Below are 14,172 nucleotides of genomic sequence, written 5' to 3' on the forward strand. Positions count from 1 at the left end.
TGTGATTCCACTTATATGAGGTACCTAAAGTAGACAAATTTATGGAGACAGAAAGTAGAACAGGTACCAGGAGTGAGGTGCAGAGTTAGCATTTAATGGGTCCAGAGTTTCAGTTTGGGAAGATAAAAAAGTTCTAGAAATGGATAGTAGTTATGATTATACAACACTGTGAATATACTTAATGTCACTGAACTGCATACTTAAAAATGGTTAAAAGGGAAAATTTTGTTATACTGTTTATATTTTACCACAATTTAAAATAACACTTTTTTAAAAAATGCTATAAAAATAAATTCTTGCCTGAGTTTATTCTCTTTCACATCTGAAAATTAGTGGAGTAGTAGAGGGTGTTTCTATTTTTTTTATTTCCTAAGAAATGAGAAATTTCAATTTTCTGTTGTTTTCTTTTTTCTTTTGAATTATGTACCTCGACACAGTGCCACTGATCATTATTTAAAGATTAGAGACAGGTTATTAAAGGCAAAATGAAAAAGAGAAAACAGCTTCTGAACAAGTCTTTTAAAAATGAGATTAAAGTCAGCTCTTCAGTTTGAACAGTGGGTCATCAATAACCCAGGCATTTAATTTAAGTAGTATACTTGAAATTTCCAAGATGGTCACCTGGGTGTCCTTTTGCCCCAATAAAATAATATCTTTTAGGTCATATACTTAGAAGACTGTTTTATCTGTGTCAAAGGGCATCATTACACACTTAGAGCACAGGATGCTGTGGCCTTATAAGTTTAATATACAAGGACAAGCAATTCTTGTTGTGGAAAGCACTTCAGGGTTTACAAAGCATTTCAGACTCTTTTTATTTAATATTCACAATCGTGAGAGAATTATAGCAATCTCCATTGAATAGGTGAGACAACCGAAGCATCAGTCTTTCTTCAGGAGGCAACACATAGCTTAATATCTAGAAAGTCTGTTTATATAAACATTTTTATCCTTTCCTCTGGTAGTTCAAAACTAATTGCCTTTTACATGTATCTGTCCAGTTTTCCTTACACCATTTATTGAATAGACTGCCTTTATCCCATATTCTTGCATCCTTTGTCATAGATCAATTGATCATATAGGTATGGGTTTACTTCTGGGCTCTCTGTTCTGTTTCATTGATCTGTGTGTCACTTTTTATGACAGTATCATGCTGTTTTGATTACTGTGGGTTTGTAATATAGTTTGATATCAGGTCGCACAACATCTTCAACTTTGTTTTTCTTTCTCAAGATTGCTGTGGTTATTCAGGGTCTTTTGTGGTTCCATATAATTTAAAGATAATTTGTTCTAGTTCTGTGAAAAATGCCATTGGTGTTTTGATAGGGATTACATTGAATCTATAGATTCCTTTGGGGAGTATGAACATTTTAACTATGTTAATTCTTTCCATCCATGAGCACAGCATATCCTTCCATTTATTTGTATCTTCTTCAATTTCTTTTTTCAGTGCCTTACAGTGTTCCAAGTAGAGATCTTTTACCTCCTTGGTTAGATTTATTCAAAGGTATTTTATTCTTTTTGATACAATTGTAAATGGGATTGAAACTAGACCACTTTCTTATATCATATACCAGAAAAAAACTCGAAATGAATTAAAGACTTAAATATAAGAAATATAAGACCTGAAAACACAAAACTCATAGATGAAAACAGGCAGTGAACTCTCTGACATTGCTCTTAGTATTATTTTTTTTGTACATGTCTCCTCAGACAAAGGAAACAAAAAGAAAAATAAACAGATGAGACTACATCGAAATAAAAAGTCTTTGCCCAGTGAAGGAAACCATCAACAAAATGAAAAGACAACCTACTTAATGGGAGAATATATTCGCTAATGATCCTTTCAACAAGGTATTTATACCAAAATATATAAGGAACTCATACAACTTAAAACCAAACAAACAACCCAACTGAAAAATGGGCAGAGGACCTGAATAGACATTTCGAAAAAGAGGACATACAGATGGCCAATAGACATATGAAAAGATGGTCAACATCATTAATCATCAGAGAAATGCAAATTAAAACCACAATGAGATATCACCTCACACCTGTCAGAATGGTTATTATCAACAAATCAATGAATAACAAGTACTGGCAAGGTTGTGGAGAAAAGGGAACCCTCCTGCACTGTTGGTGGAATTGCAAATTGGTACAGATGCAATGGAAAACAGTATAGAATTTCCTCAAAAAATTAAAAATAGGACTACTATATGACCCAGCAATTCTATTTTTTGGTATTCATCTGAAGAAATCCAAAACACTAATATGAAAAGATATATGCACCCTTATATTCATTGCAGCATTATTTATAATAGCTAAAATATGGAAGCAACCTAAATGTCCATTGATAAGATGAATAAATAAAGAAGAGGTGGTGCATACGTACAATGAAATATTACTCGGCTATAAAATAAGAATGAAATTTTACCATTGTGACAACATGGATGAACCTATAGGATTAAGCTAAGTGAAATAAGTTAAAAAAATAAAAATATCATATGATTTCACTTACATGAAGAATCTAAAAAGCAAAATAAATAAACAGACAAAACAGAAAGAGACTTAAATACAGAAAACAAATTAATGGTTGCCAGATGAGAGGGGAATTGGGGTGATGGGTAAAAAAGGTAAATGGATTAAGAAGTACAAATCGACAATTATAAAAATAGTCATAAGGCTATAATATGTAACAACTACATATGGTATCAGATGGGTACTAGACTTATCAGGGCGATCACTTTGAAAGTTACATAAATGTCTCTTCACTACATTGTATACTTGAAACTAGTATAATATCATATATCGACTGTCATTAAAAAAACTTTTTAATTAACAAATAATAATAATTGCCTTTTCTTACCACTGGTGAAATAAAAGGGGATGTAGACAATAGTTACATAAAATATACACCTGTAATATAAGCTTTGAATACTCACTTTATCGCCTTTGTCAATAACTGTAACTTCAGCAAGTTCCTTCACTTCCTTATGCTTAGATTTTCTCAACTGTAAAAGAGAGATAAAATAGAACTTGTCTGGAACATAGTAAGGACTTAATAAATATTAGCCAATTTATTATTGTAATGGTGATTATTCTTATGTTCTTGGCAAGAGCTTTAAACATATCTATTTCATCTATTTCTACAAATAGACATCTATCTATTAATATCCATCTACATCATCTAACTTAACCATCTCAGCAACTTTGTAAAAGAGAATCTTTTATCCCCATCTTACAGGAAGGGACACAGGGGCTCTAAACATTAAGTTACTCCCCCAAAGTGTGTGCACTTTGGTTTTAAAGTCCAAAGTTTAAAAAAGAAAAAGTTGTGACTTTGAAGACCTGGATCCACAAACAATCACTAGTTTGTGGATTGTCAGCAAGTTGCTTTGCCTTCTCCAAACTCTGTTTCCTTATCTGAAAGAGGGTTATAACCAGCCCCTACCACCTCCACATGTTTGCTGTGGGCACCAGCTGCCTCTGTGACTGTGAAAACACTTTGTCTTAACTGAAGAGTATTCCAACTTCCCGGGTGTTTCACATCTGGTCCATTCTTTACTGTGCCCCCAGTTCCTAGCATATTGGATTTGACATAGCAGGTGTCCAATTAAAACTAGGTGGATGAAGAGGCCAGTTAATAGCTATTGCTTCCACCGAGCAAAGGTTTCTCAGAGCAGACATTTCCTATACGATTCCACAAATCCCAGCAACCTGTGGTCCTCAGAGCAACAGTCTGAGAAGATGGTCACACAATTTGTCCCAGGTATATCTGCAATTCCAAAGAGGAAAAAAGATCGTGAGTTCCAGGAGAAATAGGGACACTGTCATGCCATAGCAGTTATGCCAGAGGGAGAAATGGTGGGTATCTTTGCAAAGGCTGCCAGGTTATGCCCTGCTTGCCCACAAAGCCCTGTCCACAGGAAAAGTATAGTCCATAGGGTACTCAGAAATTGAAGTTTACATAAAAAAAAAAAAAAATTATTCGTGACCTTGTTTTGGCACCGCAGAGTTCAGTCACTACTTTGAAGTCCACACTCAGTAAAGAAAAGTACTCTAAGTCACTTGCTGACTGCCCTGTGACCATCTCTGCATGTAACTTGGGTTGTTCCTATACTGCTCAGCAGAGATTAAATTCTCATTCGTTTTTTACTGTATCTTGAAGGAAGTGTATATCTGATGAAGAATCATGTCTAGAAAAATAGAACTCTCTAGGGGTAGCCAGATAAAGCTATTAAGGGAACCGATTAAGGCTTATATTTTTAATTTAGGTTCAATTTTGAAATGCTCCATTACCAAGAGCCCAAAGGAATATACAAACTTTTAGGGTCCCAAGGAGTTGGGCAGCTAGACCATCAGAAAAAGGAAGAAAATGAAGCCCACCTTCCAGGGACTGGTGGAGAGGTCTTGGGGCAAAGCAAGACCTCTCTGCCCACAGGAGTGTGACTTTCCTGGTCACACTGATGGTCATTCACAATATCATTATACCTACTCATCACAGCATGCAGATTCAACTATCGGTTCTGCCCCTAATTGGATGTTTAAGCTGGACAAGGCCCAGTGAGCCTCAATTTTCTCATCTGTAAATGGGAATAATGACGCTTGTCTACATCAGAGTTGTTCTGGAAAGTCCCATGATATACTGAGTGACAAAACAGCTTTAGAAATGAGAAGGTGCTTTTAAGAGTTTGAGCCTTCTTCAGTTGTCTTATGTCTCATCTTTCCTACCTCTACCACCTCTTCTCCCAAAAAACAATGAACTCTTTAAGGACAAGGTCCATCTCTTATCCAGTGGTGAAATATAGGTCAGAATGAACAGGTCTGAAATGAGACACACCTGGACTTCAGTCTTATTCCCAGCACATTCTGGCCACGTCAAGTTAGGCTTGTTTCTTAAACCGAGACTTGGTTTTCTCTTCTAGAAAATGGAGTCGTAATATTTTCCTCCTTAGGGTGTCATACAGATTAAATGATATCAATTTAACAGTGTTTGACACTTAGTATATGTTCTAATCAATTCCCTTTTCCTTTTTCTTCCCCCAATCCACTTGTTTTTATAAACCCATAGTTATCAGGATGGGGCCCTTGCACAGTGTGTGCCAAATTAATGTTTGCACAATAAATAACTGTTGCTCAATAAATACTTGTTCTAGACCAGCTGGCTAATTCATCTGACCTTGTAGTTCAGCAAAAGAATAATTTCCAATTAAGTGCTCCAGCACCCAATTCTCTTTGTGGGAAACCCAGAAGGAACTAATAGAAGTAATATTCATTAATAAGCTATTAAAAGCAATAAGCTAGATTTCAGTGGTCTGAAGTAGAAATTATCATCATCATCATCACCATCATTTCTTATGTAGCTGTAACCCCATGGCAGTCACTGTCTTAAGAGTTTTACATATATTCATTTATTTACTTCTCATAACAACTCTATGGATACAGGTGCTGTTAAACCCACTTTTCATGTAAGGAAACTGAGGCACAGAAACTTTAAAGAAGGTCTCCAAGCATTTGAAACGTGAAACAATTCATCTCTCAAAGCTATGAATGTAATTCCCAATTATGTAATTTTAAATACACACACACTAGTAAATTCACACACTGCAATGAGTTTAGGCCTACCATAAAGTTAGAGGGCACTGTCCCCAAGACAACCTTTGTTCCTCACACCAACTGCAGATTTAGGAGGGTTCCTGAAACTCTCAGGGTCAATATTTTGCTAGAAGAACCCACAGAACTCATGAAAGCTCCTATACCTACAGTTATAGTTTATTACAAGGAAAAGATGTAAACTAAATTCAGCCAAGACTAGAAGTGCACATGGCAGAGTCCATGAGAAGTGCCAAACATGGCACCTTCATCATCCTGTCCCTATGAGGTCATGAACATATTACTCTCTTGGCATAGATGTATGACAATATGCACAGAATATCACCAACAAAGGAAGCTCACCAGAGTCCAGTGTTTAGAGTGTTTCTTGGGGCCCCATTATATCTACATGATTGACAGATTGCCCACATGATTGCTCTAATCAACTGATATTGCCTACCCTAAATCACAATGTTGGTCTTTCTGGCTTGACCATCCCCACCTTCAATCACATTATTACCTTTTGGCTGGCCCAAGGCCCTCAGGCAGACAACGATAACTTCCTAAGAGCCCAGAACCCAGAGCAAATGCCAGATTCCTTTAGGTCAAGGTAAAATTCTTTACTACACACATACATGTTGCATTTGTATTTTCACAGATATGTATGTAAACACATAGAAGAAAGACTGGAAGGAAACGTACCATAATGTTCACAGTCAAAATAGAATGAAATAGAACCTAAGTATTTTACTCTATGTGTTCTTTTTATATTTCTCTACTTTTAAAATCTTTTCCAGTGAGAATATATTTGCATATTACTTGTAAAAATAATTATCTTTAAAACTTAGAGAATAAAAAAAGAGAGAGAAAAAAGAAAACAAAGTCTATTGTGGCTTCTAGGCAGACAGACAAGGCGCCAGTTCTGAATTGCCACATCATCCTATAAATAGAATGAAATCTGCTGACTTACGGAGGAATGACATGAGTTGGCCATATCACAGAATTTAGAGTTGGGAAATCCTAACAAAATAGCACACTGCTAGGACTCAGGAGGAAGGGGAAGGAGGGAAACAAATCCAGGCGAGAAACGATCATCAAACGAGGGTCAGCTTGACCTGCAGCGAGCTGGTAGCCAGGCTGGGCTGAGTCCTGCCAGTAGATAAGTGGGGACAGTGACTGGGATGAAGAACATGGAACTCAGATCTTCACCTTGAAAATGAGGTAGGGGAGGTGAAGGTCAGAGGAACAGGAGGACTCTTCCCCACTTTGATCTTCTCTTCTAAACCCTGGCCAGGAACCTAGGGAAAGTGAGTGGCAAAGCCTCGTGTCCCTCCTGCATGGCACTCCGTGGCACTGTTCTGTCGTCTTGTCCTAGCACGCAAAAGCATTTCCAACTCAGTAACCCAGGGGCTCCCTGATTTACACCCCTCTTCTCTGTACATCTCGAGGCAGGCCCTGGCCCACCCGTCAGTGGTCATCGGGACAAACTCCCAGAATCCTACTCTGTGGAGCCCAGCTGTCCCAAACAAAGGCAAAGCCTGGGATGTTCTGACTTTTGAAACATACCTGCATCCTCTCCTCTGAAAAGACTTTCTAACAAAACCTAATGGTGAAGAAAAGCAAAGTTACTTGCATGAAGAACACAAATTAGAAATCATTTGGAACCATAATTCAAGCATCCTATGTAATCTATTTATTCATAGATAGCAATCTATTTATTCATTCGAGCTTACTATCAACATTATTCATGTTCTCTGCCATTTTTTTTTTCATTTTTAGAAGAGTCATAGATTTTTAAAAAGAGCTCATAATACTATTAGAAGCAGGGGTGTGAAGTAATAAACGCAACGTCTGTTATGTACCGGGAACTGCACTGACTCAATCCTCACAACATTCTCCAAAGTATTACCCTCATTTTACAGATGTGTAAAACTGAGACCCAGAGATGTTAAGAGGCTCGAGGTCATACAGCCAGAGAGAGGAAGAGGCACTGTACAAACCCAAGACTGATATCAGAGTGCACAGTATCTCCAGGGGGTCCTAAGAGCTGCTGGTTCCCCCAGGTTCCCAGCCCCAAGGTAGCCTGGTTCCCATACATCACGCTGACCCATGGTTAGTTGCTCCCTGTCAGGACTTGTCCCCAAATTCTGTAACCTTCTGAACCCAAAATGACCTAGGCTGACTTTAAGGTCACCTATGAAGGGGACATATTTTCAAGATGGAAAAACAAGTCCAGAGTCTAACGAAATAATTTTATCTCCTTCAGGTGTGAAAGTCAATCTGGGAAGTTGTCATTTAGACACCAAAGTGTGATGATTCCAGGGATCATTCAATGGTTTACGAAGACCACAGTGCAGAATCTCAGGCTTTGGGACAATCCGGAAACTCCTGTTCCCACAGAGCGCCTGCACCAGGTACACCTTGGGCTTGCCCCTCACCACGAACAGGCATAGATGTTGGTGATTGACATGTGTCTCGCCCAGTGGCCTACAATCTGTATGATAAAAGCACCCTGAGCAATGATAAGTACAGAGACAGACGGTACCCAAGTAGCAAAAACAACAACAACAACAACAACAAACACTGTTGAAAGGAAGGAGGAAAAGAGAAAGGGAGAAAGGGAAAGTAGGAAAGAAGAAAGGAAAAGAAGCCAGAGAAATGTGGGAGCTACAGTCACTCTAGTTATACAACCTCTGAGTTCTACCCCTGGAAAAGATTCCACAGGTGAGCAGACCTAGACCAGGTAGAAGGCTCCCCTTTGCCTGCATCTGTTACCTAGGGCCCAGCCCTTCCTAGAGGCTTCAGCCAGGAGCCTTAGCCTTCACCACTGGAGGTATCAGCCCCAGGACTCCACACGGAAGCTGCCCTGCCAATGATGCTGCCTCAGGGCTTGCCTGCCCTTTGTTTCCAGGGCAACCTGGAGACTGGATGGCCCTCCAAACAGAGAACAGAGGTCAGCAGGAACAGCCTGGGCTAACTGTGCATGGACACCACACACCTACCTCATTGCCTTTACTACTACAGCAACCCGGCTTCCCCAAGCACCCGTGTGAGCAGGTAGAGAACAGGAGCTACATGTAATATGTTGAATGACCTCCTTCAAAATGAAGCCGAGTAATGGCTTCACTTGAGCCTGAAAGGGACACGCTTGCCCAGTCCCAAAGGTCGTGTTTCAGTGACCAGGTGAGCACAGGCAACACAGAGCTGAGAGGGGCTGCCAATGTCAAATGAGAGAATTAAGACTCCACAATATCCAGACAGCCTGAAACAATTGCATGAATCCTACAGGGTGAAACTGTAATAAGGACAGATGGTTAGAAAGCCCTGTGCTTGGGCCCTAAAACGCAGCTGCCCAAATCCCAGACAGCATGGTGCGGCTTAACAGCAGCACGAGTAAGAAAGATGGAGGAGGTTTGTTGGTGTAAAGAGTGTGGCGTGTCTGCCAAATGGAGCTGTGATAGTAGACACGTGAGGATAGGCATAAAGTGAGTGTCCAACGCCTCCTCTGCTCTGTGCCTCCGGGGCCCCACGCTATGAGGACAGTGAAAAGCTGGTGTCCATCCAGGGGAAAATGATAAGGACAGTGGTGAGGCCTAAAGCCATGTCATATGAGCAATGGCTACAAAAGCTATGTTTAGCCTGGAGAAGAAGCTCAAGGAAGACATGAGAGCTGCTTTCAAATATCTGAAGGGCTGTCACAAGGAAGAATTGAAACATGTTCTATGTGACTTTGCAGGGTGAAACCAGGGCAATGGAAGTAGCATCAAGACATTTTGGGGCAACAGAGAAGTCAGGCTGGAGCACAGTCTAGAAGTTAGAGTTGCCCAATAATGAGACAGGTTGTCTCCAGAGAGACTGAACTCCCCATCACTGAAGGTAATTAAGCCCAGCTAGAATGACCACCTGTCAGGGGCATTGGGAAGGGTATTGGCTGGCCAAGGTGACCTTTGTGGGCCCCCTCATCCCGAAGAACTGAGCCTTTCCCTGAGAGACCCCAGGAGGAAAGACCTGCCTGCAGAGCTAGGTGTCTCAAAGGGCTTTTTTCTTAAATTCTCTGGCTGAAGGTGGAGCCAAGCACTTTCAGCAGCTGTCATCCTGCTGATTCCTTTTCCTAAATTAGGCTCCCTGGGGCCTCACACCAGCTGGAGCCCAAACACAAGGGCCCTACATAGTCCAGAAAGTAATTAAGTCCATGATATCATCACTCAACTTGTCCCAAAGAACATCGAAGCCCCAGGGGCAGAGGGCCAAGTTTCCTCAAATTACCATTCTTGTAGCAGATTTTGGCCTTTTATCCCTGAGGGCCCAGGTCTCTGCAAGGTGACACATGCCAAGTGGCAACTGAAATAGAGCTGAGCACTGGGACCCAGGCCATCACTCAGGAGGGGGACGTTCAGTCAAGGACACTGGGGAAGTGGCCTTCGACCTCCCTGTCCACGTCTCACTCCACTGGAATCTGCACGTAGTTTCTTCTCAGTCAGCCAGGCAAAGTCAGGAATGGAGATGACTCTGAGCCAGGAGTAGGAAGGGAGAGACACCTTGAGGCGGGCAGGGCAGCAGGGCTTCCGAGCAGAAGGGGCTCCCGAGAGCATCTGATCCACTCGCTCAGCAGATGAGCGAGCACTCATCATGCTAGGCATTTTGCAGCAGCAGCTAACGTGGAACACTGAACTCCGATGGTGGGAAAGAAAGGCAATGATAAGTGAACAAACATTCTCTGGTGTGGCACACAAGGAAATCAGAGCCCACAGAGGCTGAGTGAGTTGACCACTCCTAACCCTCAAAAGAGCGTAGGAGTTCTGAAAACAAATTCACCTCTTCCCAAATTCCCTTTTGGGGATGACAATCAACATGGGAGACATAAGAAGCATGGACACATATGAAGGGAGGAGAAGGAGGAACATGAAAATGCTCCCAAAAGAGGTAGACCACGTTTGAACAAACCAATTAAAAAAAAACATATGTTTACCAGCAGTTGCATATGGAGCAACCTAATCCATTCTGAAGAATCTGTGCATGAAGTAAACAGTTCTAGGATTTTCTTCAAAATAACCTTGTAGGGTAATAGAAGAGAGAGGTGGTGAGAGATGAAACGAGACTGGCCACGAGTTAATAATTTCTGAAACTGGGTGCTAAGTATAAGGGGCTTATTAGTCTTACTATTCTCTCTACTCTTCCATATGTTTGAAATTTCTTATAATTAAAGATTTTAAATGAAGGTGTTGCCAACATTTTGAGCATCACGGCTATTGTCACAGCCTAAAAACAGAATTTTAAAAGGATGCAAATATTTTGCAAAGATCAGTTTTGGTGTCCATGATTATATTAGTGCCTATTGGTCTTTCTGGAAGATATCTGAGCACATTGCTACTGAGCAGGGCAGGGATTGAGAAAAGCATGCTCATTGAAAACAAGGCAAATTTGCTCGCCCTCACTTCTCATTTCCAAGGGACCAACTTGCTGGCTTCTGCCTCCTTCGTGGGATGGAGGTATCTCTGCGGAAGCCCCTAGAAGGTGTGAGGGGGTTTCTTCCCTCTTTGATTGCTTTGCAGTGGTCTCTCAGCGGTGCCCTGTCCCCAGGGATGACACCAGCAAGCCTGCTTTGGAGACTGGAGCAGCCCCTCTGCAGAGCCCGGCCCATCCCAAACACAGTTGCTCAAATGCCTTCTTTAAATAGCAGCCTTGTGTGGTGTTGCCACCTTTCTGCCTGCTTGAGGAAGCCAGGCTGAGAGGCCAAGCTGATTAATCTTGAGCTAATTTTTACCTGAGTCCACCTGTCAATGTCAATTTCCACAGGTCCTGAACAGTGCAGCCATATGGCATGGTGCTACGACAGCCTTTGAAGCAGGACTGCCCATGGTGTAAGGTGAGTTCCACTGGCAGTTAGGGACACGGCTTTGGGTGGTCCACAGAGCCAGCATTAAATAACATGTACTCACACAGGGAGAAATGTACAGTGCTGCCTCATCGATTCTCTTCAAATCTTGCTGGGTACTGCAAGAGAGAGTCTCACTTTGACGCTAGTATGTCTTTAATAGCTAGCTAATCTCTCTTGTTAACAAAAAGACAGCAAGCCTTAGATTTGGAGTCTTTTCAGGTAACAGTTAAATCATCTAGCTCAGACTGAATAACTCTGATTTTCATTATATATGAATCTGTAGCCACTTTCTGTTTATCGAAATGATGCTGGCTTTCCACGTATGACCATAAGACAATACAAAGAAATGTTAAATAAATATATTTCGGGCGTTCTGCAAATTGTGAATAAACAGAGATAGATTAACACAGAGCTAATGAAGTTTGCACGTGTCGTGCCTGAAGCAGCCCCAGCACCTCCAACATAAGAGACAGCATGCAGAGGGGACACCGGAGCGGGGAGCGAAGGCGACCGCAACCGACTGGGGTTGAGCTATCCGACATCCATCCTTCCAAATTTTACAAAAACGAAGGACCACATGAATATATTTTGTATGGGTTTTTTGTTTGGTTGGTTGGTTTGGTTTGGTTTTTGTTTTGTTTTATGTTTTGTTTTGTTTTGTTTTGCTTAAAAAGGGATCCCTCTGTTTCCTGGCCTAGAACTTAAGGGGTCATCCCTGACTTTTCCTTTAAATACTACTCATCATCTCCATCGCTACTATTTATCACCATCATCATCACTGCCACCACCATCATCATCACCACATCACCATCATCACCATCACTATCATCACCATCCTGGTTATCACCATCATCACCATCATATCATCATCATCACTATCACCATCATCGTCATCACTATCACCATCATCATCATCATCATCACCATCCTCATTATCATCATCATCAGTGGATAATAGCATTTAAGAAATACTTCTTATGAGCCAGGCACTGTGCTTAGCCTCCGCTTTACATCTCAATGAACCTTCCCAATACAGAGTTACTCTTATCCAGTCTGTCTTACAGATAATAAAACTGACTCAGAGAGATTAAGAGACATGCCCGTGTTTACATACCAAGTAAGTAGCAGAGTCAGGATTCAAACCCAGTTCTGTGATCAGAGTCCAAGCTCTTAATCACTGTATTTTCCTGCTTCAGTGTAATCCTGACCTAGCTTAGGCCTTTAGTATTTCTTTCCTGGTCTTCAGTACTACCTAACCACAGGAACCAAGCCATTCTTTGGTCATTCACCAGTATGATCTATCTAACATCCAAATCTGTCCCAGAAACTCCCCTGCTCAAAACCTCCCAAAGAGTCTCCACCACCAAGAGAGTATAAATTCTTTGCACATATTGGGGCTCCTTGATGGAAAGCAACAGAAATGACTCTGATTAATTTAAGAAAGGGAAAAAGGCAAGGGCAGAGAATTTGTTGGAAGAAAATATGGTAGATCACTTAAACGAAGCTTGGAGGCTAAGATAAAATAAGTACTCGTCATGAGTTTGTCGAAGGGGTGAATGAATAACAGAATAAGTGAATGGATGGGGCAGACAGCTCGGTGAACATCAGCAGTTTCCAAGCAGAAGTGCAGAGATCCATGGAACTGCTTCAGAAGTCCCTAGTCTGGGCCACGCGCAACCTCTCCCACTACTTCCGTCTGTTTATGAGTTGAGAGGTTGCACATAAGGCTCATTTTTAAGGGGTTCTACCTTTTTAAAACAAGTTAAATAAAGCACCGGCCTGGAATCTGGAGATTGACTTTCTAGTCTGGGCTCCACCACTCACCAGGTGGGTGTGTTCTTGGGCTAGACATGCCTGCTCTCAGCCTCGATTTCCACTTTTATAAGAAAGTCACATCCAGAAACACCAAGTTGCCCACATTCAAGGAAAAGAATGATGCAGGCTATTGCATAAACACCGAAAAAGTCCAAATGTAATCTCTGTAAATCAACTTTCTTAATTATGTGTTTTTGAGTCAATATTAAATGAACTCTACCCAGTAACAGGAAATGGTGAGGCCCTGAGGGTAATGACAGTAAGAGGGCATCATTCAGGGGAAAAACAGCCCTGGGTTTCAATAGCTACTACTAATAACTCCACTAAATACATTCCCAGCATCGGGGTAAATAAGAGAAAATTGAAAATTAAGAATGCACTAGAACTGGATTTTATCCACCATCTAGGAGGTGGATTAAGCAGACATATGTTTTGGACAGATATCTGTGCATGTGTGCACACATGAGTGTATGTACACTCATTGGAAAAGGCCCTAAAAACTTTCCAACACTAACCCATACAGATGAGGAAGCTAAGACTCAGAGGGGCTAAACACCCACTTCCTACACTGCTGTTGCTTTTCTACCAATGGTTTCTATAGGTCCAGAGCTCCTGATTCCACACCTGGTGTATGCCTACTCTTTCATCAACTCCCCATACATAAATTCTTTCTAAATACATCCTGCCTGCTTTTACTTTAAAGGGATATAGCTGCCTAGGCAATCCGCTAGAGCAGGGGTCTCCAAACCCCAGGCCACAGACCAATACAGTAGGAGGTGAGCAGCAGGTGGTGAGCAAGTGAAGCTTCATCTATATTTGCAGCCACTGCCCAGGGCTAGCATCACTGCCTCAGCTCCACCCCAGATCATCGGGCATTAGATTCTCAT

General features: G+C 41.3%; 1 protein-coding gene across 4 annotated transcripts in view; it reads right to left on the minus strand.

The window, feature by feature from the left end:
* The window catches only part of SSUH2 (ssu-2 homolog), a 311,599-nt gene that overhangs the window by 262,195 nt on the left and 35,232 nt on the right, over positions 1-14,172 (minus strand). For 3 of the 4 annotated variants that reach the window (XM_016134862.2, XM_016134861.2, XM_036218957.1), the window contains one exon: positions 2,602-3,011. In XM_016134862.2, the coding sequence (XP_015990348.2) occupies positions 2,832-3,011 (180 nt within the window). In that variant the 3' untranslated portion in view covers positions 2,602-2,831. Of the gene's footprint in view, positions 1-2,601; positions 3,012-14,172 lie in introns of those variants that run through there. The other variant, XR_004950372.1, reaches the window with a different exon arrangement.

Source organism: Rousettus aegyptiacus, unplaced genomic scaffold (genome assembly GCF_014176215.1).
Source record: "Rousettus aegyptiacus isolate mRouAeg1 unplaced genomic scaffold, mRouAeg1.p scaffold_m13_p_4, whole genome shotgun sequence".
NCBI lineage: Eukaryota > Metazoa > Chordata > Mammalia > Chiroptera > Pteropodidae > Rousettus > Rousettus aegyptiacus.